This window comes from Giraffa tippelskirchi, chromosome 9 (assembly GCF_054371585.1).
Source record: "Giraffa tippelskirchi isolate mGirTip1 chromosome 9, T2T-mGirTip1v1.2.pri, whole genome shotgun sequence".
Taxonomy (NCBI): domain Eukaryota; kingdom Metazoa; phylum Chordata; class Mammalia; order Artiodactyla; family Giraffidae; genus Giraffa; species Giraffa tippelskirchi.
The window spans coordinates 149,911,754-149,935,493 of record NC_137283.1 but is presented as its reverse complement, the minus strand read 5'-3'; the positions used below and the strand labels follow the sequence as shown (position 1 = coordinate 149,935,493).

Sequence of the window (23,740 nt, the reverse complement as noted above, 5' to 3'; positions counted from 1 at the left end):
TTTGGTCTAGAAGCAAGCTGCTTTTCAATTTCTGCAAGACTTTAAATTTCTGGACTCTATCCCTTTCTGTTTTTGTTTACAAATAAGCTGCTTCTTTCATGACCTTATCATTTATCTGTAATGCTTTGCCAGATAGCCAATAGCAGCCTACATGCATTTCTAAGATTCTCTTTCCCAAACTTATTTCATGGAACTACAAGTTCAGTTACCTTGTAAGTTATAACAGGCAAATCACTTTACCAAATATTTTGCTACTGTGAAACATGGTTCTCCATTTGTCCAGCCTCCAGTATGAGTTCCCTTGAAGCCCTCAGCCTGACCACTTAGCCAGTACCATATTATGTTTATGTTATAGCAACACCTCACTTCTAGGTATCAACTTCTGTATTAGGATAATGAGAGACTATGTATACAGATACACAGTGGCCAAGTCATATATGAAAATAGAACTGTGACACACAGTCTTAGTGGCAGTAGTCCCAAAGAGTCAAGTCTTGATCAGTAGTTGCCACCTTGCCTCAGGACCAAGCAGAGAAAACCAAATATGCTTCCCAAAGCAATCAAGATGCTGTACTTCTAGTTAGCCGGCCTCCAACTTCCTTGTGGTAGAGCATACCTGAAGTCTTCCCTCTTTTTTCAGTGTAAAGCTTTTCCACTCCCATGCCTGGCTTTGAGTCTGTGCTAAACACAAGTGATAGTGGCTAACTTCCTTCCTGTAGTAAGCTCTGAATAAATCGACTCTGCTTGTTTTGGATGGTCTTTATTGCCACATAATATTAAACTGTTTTGTGGTAACAAATCCCAAAATATCAATGGCTTAACACATCAGAGATTCCTATCTTGCTCACACAGAGCCCCATGGGGGTCAGTACTAAGCCATTCAGTGGCTTAGGGACCTACGGTGCCTCCATAAGTAGGAAGCTACCATCTCAAAATGTCACCTAGATTGTCACTGAAGCAGGAAAACGACAGATGGAGAACCATACCAGCTTTCAACTGCCTCAGCCCAGAATTGACTCACAGACACCTACTTGCAGGGCTTTGGCAACTAATCTGGGAAATAGAGGGCAGTATGTCAATATAGTCTCTGCCACAGAGATTAATAAACAATGATTGACATATGCCATATTTCCTCCATTTAACCATTTCTGAAGTCAGGTGATGCAGATCATCCTGTAGTTGAAATGAACATTTAAATACAGAAACTTTGTAAAGCAATTATATTCCAGTTTTTTAAACACACTATAATGTTTCTGTTATTCCCCTTGAAAAGCTAATGTTGAAACAATATTGTTACATGGAATTGATAGTTTCTTTAAAGAAATCCTGTGTGTTTTAGTGTACTTTGTATTTGAATAAGAATAATTGGTAGCAGAACCATTCCAAGATCCAGAGTCATTTCCTTTTCTTCATTTTTTAACTTTCTGTTTTGGAAAATTCAAGTGTACACAAAAGTAAAGGAAACAGTACAGTGAACGCTCAGGTACCCATCACCCAGCTACAACAATCAATTTATCACTACTGTCTCATCCAAATCATCATAAAATCAGATTATTTTGAAGTTCTGTGCATCATATTTATTCACAAGCATAATATTTCAATGTGTATATGAAAAAGTGTAAACTAATTATTCATTTATGTAAACCTAAAGCACATTATTACACATATCCCAGAACTCAGTCATTTCTATGACTATTGTGCACTCACTTGGATATTAGGAATGTTAGTAACTACATTTGAGTAATTGTCAAAGTACAGAGTTAAATATCAATTCAGTCACTCAGCTGTGTCCAACTCCTTGCGACCCCATGGACTGCAGCATGCCAGGCCTCCCTGTCCATCACCAACTCCCGAAGCTTGCTCAAACTCATGTCCATCGAGTTGGTGATGCCATCCAACTATCCCATCTTCTGTTGTTCCTGTCTCCTCCTGCCCTCAATCTTTCCCAGCATCAGGGTCTTTTCCGAGGAGTCAGTTCTTCACAGCAGGTGGCCAAAGCTTTGGAGTTTCAGCATCAGCATCAGTCCTTCAATGAACATCCAAGACTGATTTCCCTTAGATTGATTGGTTTGATCTCCCTGCAGTCCAAGGGACTCCCAAGAGTCCTCTCCAACACCACAGTTCAAAAGCATCAATTCTTTGGTGCTCAGCCCTCTTCATGGAGAAGGCAATGGCACCCCACTCCAGTACTCTTGCCTGGAAAATCCCATGGACGGAGGAGCCTGGTAGGCTGCAGACCATGGGGTCGCTAAGAGTCGTAAACGACTGAGTGACTTTACTTTCACTTTTCACTTTCATGCATTGGAGAAGGAAATGGCAACCCACTCCAGTGTTCTTGCCTGGAGAATCCCAGGGACGGGGGAGTCTGGTGGGCTGCTGTCTATGGGGTTGCACAGAGTCGGACACGACTGAAGCAATTTAGCAGCAGCAGCAGCCCTCTTCATAGTCCAACTCTCACATCCATACATGACCACTGGAAAAACCGTAACTTTGATTAGACAGACCTTTAAATATAGTCCTTTGTAAATATAGGACTAGAATGAATCTCTCTGGTTCAGCATTTTCTAAAGTATAGTACACAGAGCATGAATTTCATAAAATGCTGTGGAGGAAAGAGTTCTTTGGTCATTTAAGTTTGGTCAACATGACGTTATTTTCTTGTAAATTCACATGATAATGTAAAAGAATAATGTATTTTGTGTGTTGTGATCCCATTTTGATTAAGAGTAAAAATATTATAATATGCAGTATTATTAATAATAGCGATTTTAAAAAGTAGTGATTTCATTAGTTTCCTTTGTCTTATATATTGGATTGGCCCAAAAGTTTGTTTGAGTTTGGGCCAACCCAATCACATTACTATAAAACTGAAAGCTTAAAACAGCACAAATGTATGCTTTTACAGTTCTAGAGGCAAGAATTCCAAAATCAGTATCACTGGCCCCAAATTAAATCATTGGTGAGGCCACCTTTCCTTAGAAGTTCTAGGAGAAAAGCAGTTCCTTGTCATTTCCATCTTCGTTTGGCTGCCAGCATTCCTTGGCTTCTGGCTGCACCCTCTAGTCCCTGCCTCCATGGTCACATTGCCTCCATCTCTTCTGTGTATCAAATCTCCCCGAGCGTCTCATGCATGTACATGCTCAACTGGATAATCTGTGATAATCTCCCCATTTGAAGATCCTTTAATGATATCTGCAAAGTCCCTTTTTCCAAAGAAGATAACATTTGCAGATTGCAGGGATTAGGAAGTGGTTAACTTTGGGGATTCTCTGTTGAGGGAGGGAATTATGAGGGACTTCTACCTTACATAATTACATGATATTTGAATTTTTTCAATAGGGTACTTTTTTTTTTAATAATTGAAAGAAACAAAATTGTATTTTCTTAAGAGTAAAAAGGAATAAATCACTTGCATTTATTAGTTTAACAGATACTTCTGCACTGCCCATATTTACCAGTTTCTGTGTTAGGGGAATGGAAGGCAAATGTATCTTTGACATAGAGAAGCAAAACTATTCTTATTTTGTTTTTTTTCTCTCTATTAAGGAGAACCATCTTTGGAATGGTAAATAATAATAATAAAATGATGGCTAACTTGCAGTTGACACCCAAAGTAAAGAAATGCCTAGATGGCTATAAATGAAGTGCAACCTAGATACTGAGAGAACTTAATAATGGCCCCAAAGCACAAGAGGAGTGATGCTGGCAGTTCAGATGTGCCAAAGAAAAGCCATCAAGCACTTGTTTAAAGTGAAAGTTCTCAGTTTAATAAGAAAAAAATTATGTGCTGAGACTTTAAGATCTACCACAAGAACAAATCTTCTATACACAAAATTGTGATTGTGGAAAAGAAAAATAGAAATGTATACTAGTTTTGCTGTTGCACCTCAAACTGTGAAAGTTATCACCACAGTATATGATATGTGCTTAGTTAAGACATAACATTTATACAGTAAGGTATTTTGAGAGAGAAACAACATCCATGTTGTTACATGTATGTTGTTATAAATCTTTTTTAGGAGGAAGGGAGCCACACGGCTTGTGGGGTGTTAGTTCCCTGACCAGGTATTGAACTTGAGGCATCTGGGGAACAAGAGTACAGAATCCTAACCACTGGACTGCCAAGGAATTCCCATAGTTGTTCTATTTTATTATTAGTTGTTAATTTTACTGTGCCTAATTACTAAATTAAATTTTATCATACTTATGTATGTATAGGAAAAAACATAGCACAGTTGACTCTTGAACAACTCGTGCTGGGGTGCCAACCCTTTGTGCCATCCAAAATTTGAGTATAACTTTACAGTCAGCCCTCCATTTGGCATCCTTGGATTCAACCAACCACCAGATTGTGTTGTACTGTAGTACCTGTTTGTTGAAAAAATCCACATGTGAGTGGACCCATGTGGTTCAAACCCATGTTGTTCAGAGGTCTGTATATATAGGGTTGGGTACTATCTGAAGCTTCAGGCATCTACTTGTGGTCTTAAAAGGTGTACCCCCTGGATAAGGGACTACCTGCTGTGCATGGCACTGCTTTATCAGTCAGTCATTTTATAGCTTTGTTTATTTTTTCTTTTATTTAGATTGTAAAGAATTGTAACATTCCTGGGGGCTTCTGCAAAAGATTTAAGTTTTGCTCAAGGGAAAGCTCTGAATCTCAATCAAGTAGCTGTTAAAGAAGCCTTTTGTGTGGGTTTTACGTATAGATGTTTTCATGAAGAGGAGTGAAAAGCCGGAAGGATATAGACAAATGAGGCCTAAGACCTTTCCTGCCAGTAACTACACTGGCAGCAGTCGGCAGATGCTGCAAGAAATTCGGGAATCCCTTAGGAACTTATCCAAACCATCGGATGCTGCTAAGGCTGAGCAAAACATGGGTAAAATGTCAGCTGAAGATCCACGGCAAGTCAGAAATCCACCAAAGTTTGGGATGCATCATAAAGCCTTGCTGGAAATTCGAAACTCTCTACAGCCATTTGCAAATGAAACAAGTCGGAGTCCTTCAGAAGTTAATCCACAAATGCTTCAAGACCTGCAAGCTGCTGGATTTGATGAGGTAAGCACTGTTAAAAACAAAAGAATTTTTCTTACCTTATACTGTGTAGCACTTTAGGTGATCTCCTGCCTAAATGTTGCCTTTAAGAATTTATTTATGTATACAAATATGTAGGGCTTCCCTGGTAGCTCAGTCCCTAAAGAATCTGCCTGCAGTGCAGGAGACTTGGGTTTGATTCCTGGGTTGGGAAGATCCCCTGGAGGAGGAAATGGCAACCCACTCCAGTATTCTTGCCTGGAGAATCCCATGGACAGAGGAACCTGGCAGGCTACATACAGTCCATGGGGTCGCAAGAGTTGGACATGACTTAGCGACTGAACCAACTACCATCAGTTCAGTTCAGTTCAGTTCAGTCGCTCAGTCATGTCCAACTCTTTGTGACCCTATGGACTGCAGCACACCAGGCTTCCCTGTCCATCACCAACTCCCAGAGCTTGCTCAAACTCATGCCCACCAAGTCAGTGATGCCATCCAACCATCTCATCCTCCGTCGTCCCCTTCTGCTTCTGCCTTCAATCTTTCCCAGCATCAGGGTCTTTTCCAATGAGTCATACAAATATGTACATTCTACAAGCAGAGAATGTTGTTCACAATTTCATTAGTTATTGAAGCAAAATAATTAATATTTCTTTAGTTTTTTTCTGTGGTTCTGAGATTTAAAAGATTATGAAGTCAGAGCCAAAGTGCAGGTGAGGAAAGCCACAGAGGGGTCAGGGTAAGGACATCTGCTTGTGTGTCATAGTTGCTATGGTGAGCTGAGTGGCTGTTGAAGAAATGATAGCCCTAAGGATATGAAGTTTAAGCTTATGTTACAGAGAAGGAAGTACAATCAGAGATATCGTTAAGCAGTTATGTTCACATAACTCTCAGGTGCAAATCTTAAATTCACAAAAACTAAAAATTTACTTGTTGATCAGTCTCCAAGATTTTCAGTTTTTTGATGAAATTTCAGTTCATGTTAATTATACTAACTAATATTTTTACCTTTAGAACTCATTTTGAAAGTTTTCATAGCCTTTATTATTTAATTATATTTTGTTTAAGTTACTAATAAAATTTCTTTTCTGTGATTATATTCTTCAGATGAGTATTTTAAATGGCAGGAATCATTCTAGGTAAAGACTGGCCATGGAAATTATAACTAAATGTGAATAATCAGGCATTGATTACATTTTCTCTAAAAATTATAGTAACTTTTTTCCTGATTTTAAAAGTATTATCTATTCCATGTTAAAAATTAAACTATATAAGGAAAAAAACTAAAAATTACCTTTAGTTTCACCACACAAAAATAATTACCCTTAAAATTTCTTCACTTTGTTAATATTCTAGTGACCACATTTTCAACTATCTCTGTGTTTAATTTCAAAAATGAGAACCTAAGTATGCATTATAGTAATGGATTTGAAAAGGGAAATTTACAACAAAACTAGGAAGAAAAAAGATTCTTTCTGGCCCATTCTCTTCATTTGATTAATCTTATTTCCTATAATTTTGTATTTAAATGTTCTAAAAATACTGGATTTGCACCAGAAAATATATGTAGAGGAGGGGACCTGGTTAATAGTTGGAAGATTAAAGAAATGGCTTGAATGGAGATTCTTTAGAGTACTTTCTTCCTAATCCTTGAGTCACAAGGCAGAGAATAAAGAGAAGGCTGAATCATTGATCTTTACTTTCCTCTTACATAGTACTAGGAAGAGGAAGTTTAGGAAAGCACATGGCTATACTATAAAGGCCCTTAGTGATAATGTGTATGTCAGATTAAGTCACATCATTAAATATGTATTTATGGAACTCTTACTATGTGTGAACCCATTAGTCAGGATAGGGAATTGTAACAAAAATGCTCCATACCGTTAGTGTGAAAGTCGCTCAGTCATGTCCCACTCTTTGTGACCCCATGGACTATACAATCCATAGAATTCTCCAGGCCAGAATACTGGAGTGGGTAGCCTTTCCCTTCTCCAGGGAATCTTCCCAACCCAGGGATCGAACCCAGGTCTCCCGCATTGCAGGCAGATTCTTTACCAGCTGAGCCACAAGGGAAGCCACCATACCTTTAAGGAACTTAAAATTTTTTTCTAATGTAGACAGTTTTAAGAATTGTAAGGCATTGGTCAGTGCCCTCTTCTTTATCTCTTGACAATAATAACAAGAATTGCTTTGCATTACAAAGATGTTAGCTTTACTGCAATCACACATTTCAAAATTGTTTACCTTATGACATTAGTAGCCCCTTAAGCAAGGTTGCTTTACTAAAAACATTTAGACATTTATCAATCCTCATTTATTCAAATAAGGAAGAAATGGTATTATTTATACTTGCAGTGATATAAAGAGTATGGCAATTTACTTCTTCTGCCTCCTGAATCATTCTTTCTGATAGCTTCCCATTGTATTGGAGAATTTGTTCAAGATTCTAACTTGGTACTTAAAAATTCTGATTCGGTTTTCACTTACTCTTTTTTTCTTAAATATTTTAAGATTAATTTCCTCATAGGAATAAATATTAAATAGGATCACTGTATTCTTGGGTCACATATAGCTACAATCACTGGGATATATTTTTGCTTCTAAGCATGAAAAACCAAAGCACAATATAGACATAATGTTTTCGTATCATACAGGACTTCTATTCCAAAGTTACTGATTTGAAGGTGCTCTTTTTCACACAGGCACTAACACCCCCACTTAAGGAGTACTTGGTTGATATTGTTACAGATGTAACAAATATTTTAACATATAGCAATAAAATTCAAAAATAAAAGCCAGCATAATAATTAATCATCAAAATCACAGGCTAAAATTCTAATGCGCTTAAGGATATGGTTTCCACAGTGTTGAAAAAGAATGGTGGGTATCAGTTTTCTTACCAACTGAGATGGCATGGCCATGTGATAATAGCATAAATACAGTTTGCGGTTCATTTGGTTTAACCAGTTTTAAAGTTAAGCACTCCCTGATGAATTTTAATTTGGGTGATTTGTATTATTTTAAATTTGCACATAAATTGAAACTTAACTAATCCTTTGTATCTCACTAAGTCACTTCAGTCGTATCCGACCCTGTGCGACCCAAATTTGCAGTCTGATCACATAAAATGTGACCACATTGTACCTTTTTATCTGTTGTCTAAGAAACAGGATACAACAAGGACCAGTACCTAAATTAGGGATAGCAGCGTTCCTCCAGAAATCCTTGTGTTTCTGTCTCATTAGTCAGAATTGTCATGTGGCCACTGTAGCTATAAGGGAAACTTCGATCAAAATCGTAGTAACTTTTTAAAGAAAGAATAGATCTTGAGTAAGCAGCAAGTCTCTGCCACAGCCTTTTTTGACTTGGCCTCACAGTCATCTCCAGTCATTTTGTGTAAGACGATTGCCTAACAGTGTCTGTTCAACCTATTAGTCTTACTAAGCCATTTTTCATTTAAAAGTAGTTTTTGAAACAGTAAATCCTATAGGACAAGTAAGTAGCTGCCTCCCTCTTGAAAAATGCGTATCAGTATACTTTCTGCATGTTAATGTATAATTTATGTTTACATGACATAAAGGATAAGGAACAGAGCAGGAGAACCCCCCGTATCTGCGCTCCAGGCACTGTGCTTCTGTGCTTTTCCATATTTTCTTGTGTAATCCTCATGTCAATTCTGAGTGAATTACAGATTAAGAAATTGAGCTCTGAGATGTTAAATTAAGTTGCCAAATTTCGCTCAGTTCTAAAGTGAGGCTCATAAATCTCCAGTCACTGGAGTGTATTTTTGCTTCTAAGCATGAGAAAATAATGCAGGGCTGCTGGAACTCAGACTCTTTGGTTCCAGTTGATCTCAAACTCCTTTTTTTTCTGTCATACCACCTAATCTCCTAAAGTCTTTGTGACATAATCATATAAAGTCTGGATGTTTTCCCTCTACCATTTGTCCCGTATTTGTGTCCTTAAACTCTTAAGGTAGGAACCAGAACAACATAGCTCTTTCACTAATAAACACAACAGAGATGTTTAATAAAATACTTCCCATGATGCAGAAGAGTGGTTTCCAGTATGTTGATTGATACAGTTTTTAACAATCTGATAGTCTCTGTTTATATAAGAATGAAATTAAGAATGAGAAATTCAGAAGCATGTTATTATGACTGTATCTGGGAAAAAACCCTAGAAGAAAACAGGAATACTTTACATAAAGGTGAAAATATTAAAGAAACATTTGAAGAATTTGAGGGTTTGTTTTGTTTTCTTTAGTAATTTGAAATTGTATGGATTTTTATAGTTTTACTGTGCTATACCTTGTAGCTTATTTATTTTAACTATAGTAGTTTGTACCTCTTAATACTCTACCCTTATCTTGCCCCTCCCCCTCATAGTAGTTTTACAAACAGGACATTAGTATTATGGCTTGAGGCCTTGTTCTTCAAAATTATGATCTTCTCTATTGGAAATTATAGTGTTCTTTCCTTCTTGTTAATTATATGATTTAAATTTTATTAAACTTCATGTCAGGATATGGTGATACAAGCTCTTCAGAAAACTAATAACAGAAGTATAGAAGCTGCAATTGAATTCATCAGTAAAATGAGTTATCAAGATCCTCGACGGGAACAGATGGCCGCAGCAGCTGCCAGACCTGTTAATGCCAACTTGAAGCCAGGTGATTAATCAATTTTTTTTTCTAATCTCTTATTTTATAATATTTAAAAATATTTAAGTGTATAAAATGTTTTGTCTTAGAATTGTTAAAAGCATCACAGTAAGTGAGAGTCTCAAGCCAGAATAATAACATTATGGTTGTTAAGCCAAAATGAATTTGCAGATGGGGCCCTAAAGTTCCATAGTTAATTCTGATAAGCAGCAGTCTAGGTTGAGAACTGCTTGATTGGTTATAATGCAACTGAAATATTTTTCTTTTTAACCATAAATATCATCATTCAAACTGTTCCTTTTTCATGTATATAATCTTTTCTTATTGTGAAACATGTTCGTCATAGATTTAGAAAGTAAACAAAATAAAGCACCACTATAAATACCCACCAGACTTTGGTATGTTTTATTTCTTAGTCTTCTTTTCCTGTGAAAAATGAGTGGATTTATATGTGTGTATTTTGTTTATTGTTTAAGTGAAAGCAGAGGGTGTGTTAAAACCTGCTTTATTCACTTACTTCACCATGTATAACTTTCATTGTTATTAAATGGCCTACAAAACACTTGGCTACAGTGAGATAGATTTATCACATATGTTATTTAGCCAGCCTCTCATTTTTTGACATTTGCCCAGCTCCTTTTTTTTTTTTTGGCCATTACAGACATACTGAAGTAAATGCCTTTTACCTAAATCTTTGTACATTTCTGATGAATGGGTAAAAGTAAATTTTCAAAGACTTACAGAAAATTTTTCTTATGGGCATACTTCATATTGTTGTGCTTCACTTCATTGCAGTTTGCAGATACTGCATTTTTTACAAATTGAAGGTTTGTGGCAACCCTGCACCAAGCAAGTCTATTGGTGCCATTTTGCAAGCAGTGTTTGCTCACTTCATGTCTCTGTGTCATATTTTGGTAATTCTCAAAATATTTCAAAGCTTCCACCAGTGAAGAGTATGACTCACTGAAGGCTCAGATGATGGTTAGCCTTTTTTTTTTTAGCAATAAAGTATTTTTAATAAGGTATGTACATTGTTTTTTAGATGTAATGCTATTACCTATTTACTATAGTATGTGTATATATATATATTCATATATTCACATACGTGTGTGTGTGTGTGTATAAGGTAAACATAACCTTTCTATGCACAGAGAAGTCGATAAGCCTGTATGACTCACTTTATTGCATTATTCACCTTACTGAACTGGCCTAAAACTGAACTCACAACTGTCTCCATCCAAGATATGCCTGTATTGCTGTTACCAGCTTATACTGTCCCAATCAGTTTAATATGAGAATGCCTGTATTTGTAAATCCTAGGTATTATCCTTTTCATATGTTTAATGGTTATGAAAATACTATCAGTTTATGTCCACATTTCTTTGATCACTGGTGAGCATGAACATTTGTTTATTGATTATTTTTAAATTGACATTTTAATTCTTTCTTAATCTTGTGTTTACCTTTTTAAATTGATTTGTAAGAGGCCTAATTTTTTTCATTCTTTCATTCAGCAAATTTTTATTGGTCACCTTCTGTTTCAGGCCCTTTGCTTGGCATTGGGTATAAAGTTCTTGCCCTTTTTTGGAGTTGAGATTCTAGTAAGGGAGACCAAATACAGAAATACATGTAGAATTATAAGTGTGAATGAAGAGAGGAGAGTTATGTGATTCTGTAGACTTATATGATAGAGGGATTTTTGACCTGATTAAGGACATCAGAGAAAATCTTCCTGTTAAACTGATAATAGAGCTGATATCTGAAGAAGGAGAGGGTTAGTGGGGTTGGGTTTAGTGAGGAAATTTGTTCCTATGCATGGCTTCTTTGGCAACACGGGAGGCCTGGGTTCAATCCCTGGTTGGGAAGATCCCCTGGAGAAGAGAAAGGCTACCCACTCCAGTATCCTGGCCTAGAGAATTCCATGACTGTATAGGCCATGGGGTCGCAAAGAGTTGGACACGACTGAGCGACTTTCACTTTCTTTCAGTAAGGTATGTACATTCGAAGAAGTGAAAGTGGCTTGAATGCTGAAAACAAGAGTATAAGAAATGAATGGAGAAGTGCATAGCGGCCTGACTATGCAGGACTGTCTACTGATTTTATCCTAAGAGCCTCAGAAGGTTACGGAAACATTTCAAGTAGGGTAATGACATGATTAACTTTGTGTTGCAGAAGGATAGCTGCAATGGATGAGAGTGGATTAGAGAGAGCAAAGGAGAGTGTAGACTTGATAAGAAATACAGTACACAAGAAATTAAGGTAATTTGGACTAGGGAGATGGTGGTGGAGAAAATTGAATGAATTAAGAAAGAGGAGGAATAAAATTGATGATAACATAGATACAGATTTCATGTGGTGGGTGATAACAGAGTGGGGTGACTCTTAGGCTTTTTGTGCATAAAAATGGATGGTGATGCCTCACGTTATGAACGGGAATACTCAGAGGACAGAATTTGGTGGAGAAAGATCATAAGTCTGATTTTTGGCATAAGGTTTAGTTAGGTTCATTGAGTTAGCCAAGTGAAAGTGTCTCATTATATTGCAGAATTTGTTGAAGATCCTAGCTTGATACTTCAGAATTCTTATCCAGTTTTCACCTCTTTTGTGAGGGGGTAGGGCTGTGCCACATCACTTTCAGGGTCTTAGTTCCTTGACCAGGGATTAAACCTGGAACCAGGGTGACTCATGGTTTGTCTATGTGGATGTTGAAGTTATAGAATGTTGTCAGGGCTTAGCAGAGAGCATCAAAGTTAGAATTTATGGGTGAATGAAGGTGAGCAAGTAGGTGTTCATTAAGTGAACATTAAAAGAATGAATGTGACCTTCCACAGATAGCATGAGCTTCTAAAGAACTGGCTTTTTAAAAGAGCATGCAGAAATAACCATGATCTAGAAACGTAAGTGGAGAGCAAAAAAAGTGGAGCTCCACCTTTTAACCCAGTTTATTTTTTTTAAGAAAATCTTAATTGCAAAGGGCTGTGTCAGCAGATGATAGATAATCAGCTTTAAAAGGGTGGCGGAAAGCTTGGAGCAGAGGTCAGTAATGGAGGAGCACTTGCTGTCATAGAATAAAGTGTGTCTAGAGGGCAGTAGTGAGGGTTTAGGAAGTAGAAGAACACAGGTATCTTCATGGGAGGTTCATAGCAATAAGGGTGGCGGTGTGCTTGGGGCTTCCCTGGTGGCTCAGACGGGAAAGAATCCGCCTGCACTGCAGAAGATCTGGGTTCGATCCCTTGAAGGAGGGCATGGCAACCGACTCCAATATTCTTCCCTGGAGAACCCCCATGGACAGAGGAGCCTGGCAGGCTACAGACCATGGGATCCTAAGGAGTTGGACATGGCTGAGCAGCTAAGCATGACTAAGCACAGTGTACTTGAGGGTTGCAGGGATTTCGTCTTAACTGATAAAAGTGGGAGAGTAACTTGGTGCATTTGGCCTCAGCTGACTCTCCGAGGAAGGTAAGACTGAACCTGTGGTCCGAGGACTTGTGTGACTTGCCCAGAGTGATGACTGTCCCAGAAATCATAGCCCCAGGATGCTGCCAAGCCTAGATAAAATAGAGTGTTAAACTGCACGTTCTGAGTATTTACCAGTATCTTTTTTCATGTATTCTTAAATACATTTTCTCCCAGGGTAATGTTGTGTTGACCTTTCAAATTTATGGGTGTTTCTTATTTGTTTTGTTTTGAATGGTGCTAAGTGTTTTATGTATTTAAATCTATCAGTCGTTTACTGTCTTGTTCCCTATGTTTGTCATACTTGGAAAGACCTTCCCAGGAGGTACAAAGAGGTACCCCAATATTGACAAATGTTCACTGCTTTTTTCCTAGTATACTTGTATGGTATCATCTTTAATATTCAAATGTTTGATCCTTCTGGAATATATTATTTATGTGTATTATATTTTATACAAATGTGTTTTACATATATTTTAAATATATCAGCACTTTTCTAAGTGACAAAACTATTTTGAACATATCGTTTTTTTTTCCTTTGGTATCGTATGTTTTCTTGCCTGTTTATTTGGAAATTCCATTGAATAGAGACTTTGTAAAATCTCTACTTTATTTAGTGTTCAGCTAGTTATCCCTTACTTTTTTTGTTTTAAAAGCCATACTGAAATATATTTAAAATTAGTGTTATATTTATCAAAACTACAAATGGACACATCCTTTGGCTTAATAATGCCATTTCTAATAATTTATCTACCTAACATATCTATGAAATGATATCTATATAAAATTCTTCATTGCTTTCGGAGGGGAGAGGTAAACCGAAAGATTGGAAACCACTTTATTTTTTTTTTTAATAAATTTATTTATTTTAGTTGGGGGCTAATTACTTTGCAATATTGTAGTAGTTTTTGCCATACAGTGACATGAATCAGCCATGGGTTTACATGTGTTCCCCTTCCTGGACCCCCCTCCCACCTCCCTCCCCATCCCGTCCCTCTGGGTCATCCCATTGCCCCAGCCCTGAGCATTTGTCTCATGCATTGAACATGGAATGGTGTTCTGTTTCACATATGATAATATACATGTGGAAACCACTTTAATAGCCATCAGGGAAACTGATTAAATAAATCTGGGTACAACCATATAGTGAAAAACTGTAATAACTTTTTTTTATGTAAGTAGAAAACTGCTTTATGTACTAATACAGAGTCTTCGGTTTTTTTAAATGAAAAGACCCAGGCACAATAGTATATATAGGAGGTATATTGTTTTTTTAATTGAAGTATAGTTGATTTACACTGTTTCTGATGTACAGCAAAGTGATTCAGTTTTATATATATATATATGTATTCATTTCATATTTTTTCCATTATGGTTTACTACCATAATGGATATTGAATGTTGTTCCCTATGCTATACAATAGGACCTTGTTGTTTATCTACTCTAAACATAATAGTTTACATCTGCTAGCCCCAAACTCCCAATCCAACCTCCCCACCTCCACCCTCACCCCCTTGACAACCAGAAATCTGTTCTCTGTGTCTGTGAGTCTGTTTTGCAGATAAGTTCATTTGTGTCATATTTTAGATTCCACATATAAGTGATATATGGTATCTGTCTTTCTCTTTCTGACTTACTTTGTTTAGTATGATAATCTCTAGTTAAATCCATGTAGCTGCAAATAGCATTATTTCATTCTTTTTTTAAGACTAATATTCCTGTGGTGGGGTGTGTGTATGTACACTACATCTTTATTCATTCGTTTGTTAATGGACATTTAGATTTCTTTCATGTCTTTGCTATTGTAAATAGTGCTGCTGTGAACATTGGGGTACATGTATCTTTTCAGATTATAGTTTTGACTAAATACATGCCCAGGAGTGGTATTGCTGGATCATATGGCAACTCGTAGTTTTAGTTCTTTGATGAATCTCCGCAGTGGCTGTACCGGTTTACATTCCCACCAACAGTGTAGGAGGGTTTCCTTCCCCCTTTCTAGTACTGTTTATTTGTGTGTTCCTAAAAGATCTTACTGATGACATTGGTTACCTTCAGTGACATTGGTTGGCTAAGGGACAGGGATCAGTATCCTTTTGTACTGCCTGAATTTTAAGCTATGAGAAGGTATTACCTAGTCAAAAATGGATAAAATTTTAAAATGTAAAACCACATGCTGAAATTTTATTTTTGTAATTCTTGAAAGAGTATCATCTTTTAGTAGCCTTAGAATTTCAAGCTAAATTTTTCAAAAGTAGGAGGTTAAAAAACATGTTTTTTTTTTTCTGTTTTATTCCCACAGGGAGTGTGCAACAATCAATTAACCGCAAACAAAGCTGGAAGGGTTCTAAAGAATCCTTAGTTCCTCAGAGACATGGTCCACCACTAGGAGAAAGTGTAGCGTACCGTTCTGAAAGTCCCAACTCACAGACAGATGTAGGAAGGCCTTTGTCAGGATCTGGTATAACAGCATTTACCCAAGCTCATCCTAGCAATGGACAGAGAGTGAACCCCCCACCACCTCCTCAAGTAAGGAGTGTCACTCCTCCGCCACCTCCAAGAGGACAGACTCCCCCTCCAAGAGGTACAACTCCGCCTCCCCCATCGTGGGAACCAAACTCTCAAACAAAGCGCTATTCTGGGAACATGGACTATGTCATCTCCCGAATCTCTCCGGTTCCACCTGGAGCCTGGCAGGAGGGCTATCCTCCACCACCTCTTAACACGTCCCCGATGAATCCTCCTAATCAGGGACAGAGAGGCATTAATTCTGTTCCTGTTGGCAGACAGCCAATCATCATGCAGAGTTCTAACAAATTTAATTTTCCACCCGGGAGACCTGGAATTCAGAATGGTAGTGGTCAGACTGATTTTATGATGCACCAGAATGTTGTCCCTGCTGGCGCTGTCAATCGGCAGCCACCCCCTCCATATCCTCTGACCCCAACTAATGGACAAAGCCCCTCTGCTTTACAAACAGGGGGTTCTGCTGCTCCGTCATCATATACAAATGGGAACATTCCTCAAGCTATGATGGTGCCAAACAGAAATAGTCATAACATGGAACTTTATAACATTAATGTACCTGGACTGCAAACAACTTGGCCTCAGTCATCATCTGCTCCTGCCCAGTCATCCCCAAGCAGTGGACATGAAATCCCTACGTGGCAACCTAACATACCAGTGAGGTCAAATTCTTTTAATAACCCATTAGGAAACAGAACAAGTCATTCTGCTAATTCTCAACCTTCAGCTACAACAGTCACTGCTATTACACCAGCTCCCATTCAACAGCCTGTGAAAAGTATACGTGTATTGAAACCAGAGCTGCAGACTGCTTTAGCACCTACGCACCCTTCTTGGATACCACAGCCCGTTCAGAGTGTTCAACCTAGTCCTTTTTCTGAGGGTACCTCTGCAAATATGACGGTTATGCCGCCTGTTGCTGAAGCTCCAAACTATCAAGGTCCGCCACCACCTTATCCCAAGCATCTGCTACACCAAAACCCATCTGTTCCTCCATATGAATCGGTCAGTAAGTCTAGCAAAGAGGATCAGCCAAGCTTGCCTAAGGAAGATGAGAGTGAAAAAGGTTATGACAGTGTTGATACTGGAGATAAAGAAAAGAAACAGATTACCACTTCACCTATCACCGTTAGAAAAAACAAGAAAGATGAAGAGCGAAGGGAATCTCGTATTCAAAGCTATTCTCCTCAGGCATTTAAATTCTTCATGGAGCAACATGTAGAAAATGTGCTCAAATCTCATCAGCAACGTCTACATCGTAAAAAACAATTAGAGAATGAAATGATGCGGGTAAAACTTTTTTATATTATTTTTTTTAATTTTTATTGGAATGTAGTTGATTTACAATGTTGTGTTAGTTTCAGTTGTACAGCAGAGTGAATCAGTTATTCATATACATATACCCACTCTTTTAGATTCTTTTCCTATATAGGCCATTACAGAATATTGAGTAGAGTTCCATGTGCTATACAGTGGGCCCTTTTTAGTTATCTATGTAATATATAGTAGTGTGTATATGTCAGTTCCAATCTCCCAGTTTATTCCTTACCCCGCTGGTAACCGTAAGTTTGTTTTCTACATCTATAACTCTAGATCTGTTTTGTAAATAAGTCCATTTGTACCTTTTTTTTTCGATTCCACATATAAGCGATATTAGATTTGTCCTTCTTTTTCTGACTTATTTCACTCTGTATGACAGTCTCTAGGTCTATCCATGTTGCTGCAAATGGCATTATTTCATTCCTTTTATGGCTGAGTATAAAACCTTTTAAATTTTCTATTTTTATACTTGATCATGCATTTGCTTGGTGTTTATTTTAAAACAATGTGGTCTAGTACTTTTCTTTTTATGCTAAATGTATTATCAGTTATTTAAAAGTCAGTAAACATTAAAGTACTTTAGATTATACCATTTTATTTTAGCATTTCAGGATTTACTCAGAATTTTCTATAATAAAATTGTAATAAATTAGGAAAAGTATAATTTGCAGTATGCAGTTTAGGTATACATAATCCCTTTAATGGAAACTGAAGCAAGAGTTATTTTCTAGAGTTTACATATTATCTTACATTTTAAAATAAACTAGAAATACCTGAGTCCTCTCTCTTGATAAACTTACAAAACATTTGTTTTTACTTATAGTTGTTTTGGGGCTTAGGGGTTTATTCATCAGATTGGTCTTATTAGAAGTATCAGAGACATCTCCTTTCAGTTATTTCCCCTTCTAATTTTATTTTTATAATGTACTAGAAAAATGTCCTGAAATTATTAAAATCTACTAAAAAGGAGATCAGAATAATTAAACACTTTAGATTAGATTAATATCTGTTGTGATTCCATGTAACTCTCTTCATTAGGTGCTATGGTGGTACTGTTGTTGTTTTTATCACATGTTTACAGCTGAGAGGTTTGACTCCCAGTCTTAAATCTACTGCCCCAAATCCAAGAGGCTCGTTTGAGTTAAACTTTCTCTTGGCATTTGAGAGAGCTGTTCTTTTAAAATGATTTTTCTGGTTCTGACTTCACAGTATAGTTACTCTTGCTATAAACTGAATTTTGTTGTGAGAAATACCATAATAACCTATGTGGCTTATCCATATTTAGCTCTTAGGATTTCTTACTAAAGTCTGTCTGTATGTATTTTCTTAGTTTATTTTTCCTTTTTCCTCTTCACTTTCACTAATAGCTGGTTTAAACTTTTATGGTGTTGGAAGCTTTGCTGACTTCTGTAGCCTCCATTACTGTGTAGGCAAGTAAGATTTTAAGAGAAACAGTTCTTTACTAAGTCTGGCATGCCACCCTTCTTAAAAGATTTTGCATGCAAATGCTTATTCTAACAGAAGCATGAGGTTGCTGTATTTTAATTAGTCTTGCATTTCTAGAGTTATCTACTTTTCAAAACAAATTCCTTTTCTATTTAGATTCTTAAATTAATCCTTTATTAACTAGTCATAAATAGACTGTTCTTTCCTTCTAAATCCAGGTATTCCATGTCTCCTTAGACATTGGTTTTTGGTTTCTTGTTTTTATCTGGTTTTTTTTTTTTTGGTATCTTCATAAGTCACACTGACTCTCCTTTGAAATGTTCCAAAATATCTAAAAGATACCTTATAATCAAACAAGTAGTCCCTTTGAAATAAGGTAGGATGTACTCGGTGCATTTTGCGTTAGTGATGGCTGTGAGTCCTACCCTTACTCTAATGCCCTGAAAAAGATAAAAGGAAAGACTGACCTACTAGGGAGTGAGTTGATTAGAGAAAATATTCTTTTGTTCTTAATACATCAGTTTTTTAGAATAAATGAACCTGGAGTGGAAGAATTTCTTTTCATGAAGACCAAAATGAGAATATTTGAGACATAGGCATTCCACAAGTAGATGCATATAACAAAACCAATCTGATTATGTAGTTTGGCATGAATGTGCAGGGTGAGATAGATGAGGGTGCATGTTAAAGTGTTTGGCGATTGCACATTGGGAACTCTTTTTTAGTGCATTAGAGAGGAGTAGAAAGCTGACCATTGATAGCATCTTCCCCTTGCTCTCCACTGCAGACTCTGCATATGTATTCACCTTGTATATATCCTGTTAACTATCCCTCATGCTGCACTTTTGATAATTAATTTTCTCTGAAATATATTCCAGATTTCTAACATGCTTTATTAAAAATCATTATGCATTTAACCTTTAAATATATGCCTGAACTTTTTCCAAGCAATTTCTTAATATCTAGTATAGAAGATAATTCCTCATTTAATATTTAGTTTATTTGCCTAGGTTGGATTATCTCAAGATGCCCAAGATCAAATGAGAAAGATGCTTTGCCAAAAAGAGTCTAATTACATCCGTCTTAAGAGGGCTAAAATGGACAAGTCTATGTTTGTGAAGATAAAGACATTAGGAATAGGAGCATTTGGTGAAGTCTGTCTAGCAAGAAAAGTAGATACCAAGGCTTTGTATGCAACAAAAACTCTTCGAAAGAAAGATGTTCTGCTTCGAAATCAAGTTGCTCATGTCAAAGCTGAGAGAGATATCCTGGCTGAAGCTGACAACGAATGGGTAGTTCGTCTTTATTATTCATTCCAAGACAAAGACAATTTATACTTTGTAATGGACTATATTCCTGGGGGTGATATGATGAGCCTATTAATTAGAATGGGCATCTTTCCAGAAAATCTGGCACGATTCTACATAGCAGAACTTACCTGTGCAGTCGAAAGTGTTCATAAAATGGGTTTTATTCATAGAGATATTAAACCTGATAACATTTTGATTGATCGTGATGGTCATATTAAATTGACTGACTTCGGCCTCTGCACTGGCTTCAGATGGACACATGACTCTAAGTACTACCAGAGTGGTGAGTAAAATTGTAAAATTTGTATGTATTCATATGACTTATTAGTGTCATAAAATATAAGATGATATTATCCCTGGATGGGAGCCAGAAGTCCTGAGTCAGGTCTTAACTCCATTGGATAAATGTGAGTGAATCCTTCAGATACTTAGATTTATAAAATGAAAGTGTGTGTTAGAATGAATTATTTCTAAATGTCATCAACATTTTTGAGTTAATCTCTTTGCATTTTGTTAATGTGAAATGTGTCAGACAAATAACAGCTTAAAAAAATTTTTTTTTAATTTTTTAATTGAAGGGTAATTGCTTTACAGAATTTTGTGTTTTTCTGTCATATAACAATTTGAAAATAATTTTTAAATGAAGCCCCCTACACACCACTCAGCTTAAGAACTAGATTATTAGTATTTGAAGTCCCTAAACAAGCACTTTGCTTTCTTTCCTCAATAGAGGTAACCTTTATTTCAAAACTCCATAATCAGTTCTTTACTTTTCTGTATATCCCTGAACAATATATGACTTCATTTTGCCTACTTTTGAACCTTTATTTAAATGTAATCATTCTACATGTATTCTTCTATGTTGACTTCCTGTATTTGTTTGAGGTTCATCTGTGTTCCTGCATATAACATTTATTTTCACAGCTCTTTAGGATTCCATTGTATGACTGTTATACATCTTGTTTAAACACTTTGTATACATGATTCTCTTTAATCCTCACAATGTCATTGTGAGGCAGAGTGAAGAACCTGAGGCTAAGTTAGAAATTTGCCCATGGTCGGACAGAAAATAAGTGTAAGGGCTAGGCTTTGAACCCAGGTTTGTCTGCTTACAGGGCCCATGTTATTTCTGCTATACCACACTGCCTCACCAAGATCCCTCCAAGCACTAATGGAAGTGTAAGTCAATCTAACATTTGTTGAATACTTACCATGACTAGGTGCTTTATATATATTCTAATTTAATGTTCACAGCAGTCCTCTGAGGTAAGTATTATTGCCTCCAGTGCTTCTTGTGAACACAAGCAGATTGACAGTAAATGGATAGAACTTAAGATATCTGAACCTACTTTAATGTTCAGGTTAGCATAATTTAATATCTCCCCAGATTTATTTACCTGAATCTTATCTGGGGCTTATCTTAAAAATATGATTCTTAGGCTCTATTCCAGTCTTCTGATTGAAAATCTCCACTGGAGGGTAGAAATTACATTTTAATCAAACATCCCAGTTGTTTATTACAGTTAGGTTAATTTCAGATTTTTTTCCCCTAGGTGATTTCATCCAGTCATAGCTTTAATTACTGTCTCTGCATCAGTGACTTCCAAATGTCTCTTCAGAAATGTTCTCCCCCTTTCAACAAGGATTCCTAATAGGCCTTTCAAACTTAACACTGCTAATAAACAATTCTTAACTTCTCCCCTCCCTATTTGTTCCCCCTCCCTTTTGGTAAATTGTACTACCACCACCCATCCTTGATTCTAAATGTGTTCACTTTTCTCCATCTGCACTATTATCATCATAGTCCAAACTTAACTGTAATAGCCTCTTACCTGGTCTCTTTTTTACCCTTGTCCTCCCTATAATCTATTCTCTATACAGCAATTAAAAGTTTTCTTTTCAAAACATATATCAGACCTTTTCATCACTTCAAGAGAATGAAAAGGTCTGATATGTTTAAAAAGAAATGCCTTCATTTAATACTTATGTATATATGTAAGTATATTCATATGTATAAATACATATATATATATACCCTTCCAGTATTTTCACTGTACTTGGAGTAAAAGGCAAACCGTTTCTTTTGCTTGTAAAACCCATGTGCGCTGTCTCCTGCTCCATTTCGTACCATTCTCCCCTTAACTAACCACACTGGTCCTCTCTAGTACTGTTGTGTGTAGAATGCCTTGTCTGGTTTTTGTATTGTTGAGTTCCTCTTGTTTTTTTTTTTAAACAAATGTCACCTCAGCACATTTGCCATATCACCCCATGTTGATTCTCTGTACGGGATGCATCACTGTTTCTTACATATGTATTTGTTATATTTTTCCCCTACAGATAACCTGCCTGAGAGAAGAATATTGTCTTTATTGTTATTGTTATCATTTGCTGAATAAATGAAACACAAATCTAATTTGTTTGAAACTTTGTCCAGAATAGTATTGGAGAGCAGCCTGAATAACAAATTCTCAGTCCTGCCTACTCAATTACTTTTATTGTTGAGTAAATTACTGCATCTTAGGCTAATTTTTCTTAGTGTAAGACTTGTCCTATTGGTATTTCAAGAGTACACTGTCTAGTTATTAATAAGCACACCATCAGTGATTTGGCGTACATTGTGTCTTAGCTTGTCAACACAGGGAAGTGTTGTTAACTCTAAACTAAGATGTCTAAAGATTAAACAGATAGGTTTACTCTTGTTGTTTTTTATTTATATATTTATTTTATTATACAGGTGACCATCCACGGCAAGATAGCATGGATTTCAGTAATGAATGGGGTGACCCCTCTAACTGTCGATGTGGCGATAGGCTGAAGCCACTGGAGCGGAGAGCTGCACGCCAGCACCAGCGGTGTCTCGCACATTCTTTGGTTGGGACTCCTAATTATATTGCACCTGAAGTCTTGTTACGAACAGGTAGAACATTTGTCTTATAAAGAATCTCAGTATGCCTGTAGACCAGCAGAAACTTACAGGAGAATATGGCTAATGGTTCAGGTTTACAATAAAAGTATTAATTCTATAGTATAAATTGGTGATTTAATGTTAATTTTGATTAATTTTGATTGTATTCATTCTGAGCAGTTTTTTCAAAAGTGCTTATGGATAACCATCAATTTGGTGTCTAATTTTAGGCTATACACAGTTGTGTGATTGGTGGAGCGTTGGTGTCATTCTTTTTGAGATGTTGGTGGGACAGCCGCCTTTCTTGGCACAGACACCATTTGAAACACAAGTGAAGGTAAGGTGTAGAATCTGTACCAAAATAATTGTTATGAAGCCCCAATACCATACACCTTTATCAGTCCTTTATTTAGAGCATCTTAATTTACAGTTAAAGAATGAGCTTGTAAGGATATTCAGTTCAGTTCAGTCGCTCAGTCGTGTCCGACTCTTTGCGACCCCATGAATTGCAGCACGCCAGGCCTCTCTGTCCTGATATCTGTAAGGATAGAGGAACCCACTAAAATTCCACGTGTTATCTCCACCATGACTGTTTACCACCCTCATATCCTTCCTCATTCATACACTACATTCGTGGTTCTTCCTCATACAAGTTTTTAGTACCTTTTGAAGATGTATTCCAATTTATTCTTTCTACTGACTACTGGCTTTGTTTCCTTTCACATACATTCTGGCCCCGAACTACTAACAAATGTGTGTATCTCCCTAGCACTTAAATGAAAAGCTGCTCACAATTTTGATCGTAAATTATCCCATTTAAGAAACCTTTTAGTGGCCTTGTCTGTAAAGTCCAAGTCTTTCCTCTGTTCCTTTGTTCATACCATTCCCTCTGTACGGAAGGCCCTTCTTTCTCTCCCATGTTTCACAACTTTCCTTCCTTTATGTTTCACTCATGGCCATTTTTAATCATTTGAGCGTGTCTTGACATACTGTCTTTTCTATGACACTCTCCTCAAGTTATAACTTCTGTCTGTCACTTCATTTAATACATTATATTTAAAACTTCCTTCAGAATTTCTTT

At 36.8% G+C, this 23,740-nt stretch overlaps 1 protein-coding gene across 4 annotated transcripts in view; it reads left to right on the top strand.

Moving 5' to 3' along the window:
• Positions 1-23,740, top strand: part of LATS1 (large tumor suppressor kinase 1) — a 49,434-nt gene that overhangs the window by 14,723 nt on the left and 10,971 nt on the right. For all 4 annotated transcript variants that reach the window (XR_014065367.1, XR_014065366.1, XM_081529935.1 and 1 more), the window contains exons 2-7: positions 4,587-5,059; positions 9,560-9,707; positions 15,455-16,968; positions 19,455-20,037; positions 22,489-22,671; positions 22,890-22,996. Coding sequence is in view for 2 of the 4 variants with exons in the window: in XM_081529935.1 (XP_081386061.1) it covers positions 4,718-5,059; positions 9,560-9,707; positions 15,455-16,968; positions 19,455-20,037; positions 22,489-22,671; positions 22,890-22,996 (2,877 nt within the window). In the remaining 2 variants the exon portion in view is untranslated. The remainder of the gene's footprint in view (positions 1-4,586; positions 5,060-9,559; positions 9,708-15,454; positions 16,969-19,454; positions 20,038-22,488; positions 22,672-22,889; positions 22,997-23,740) is intronic.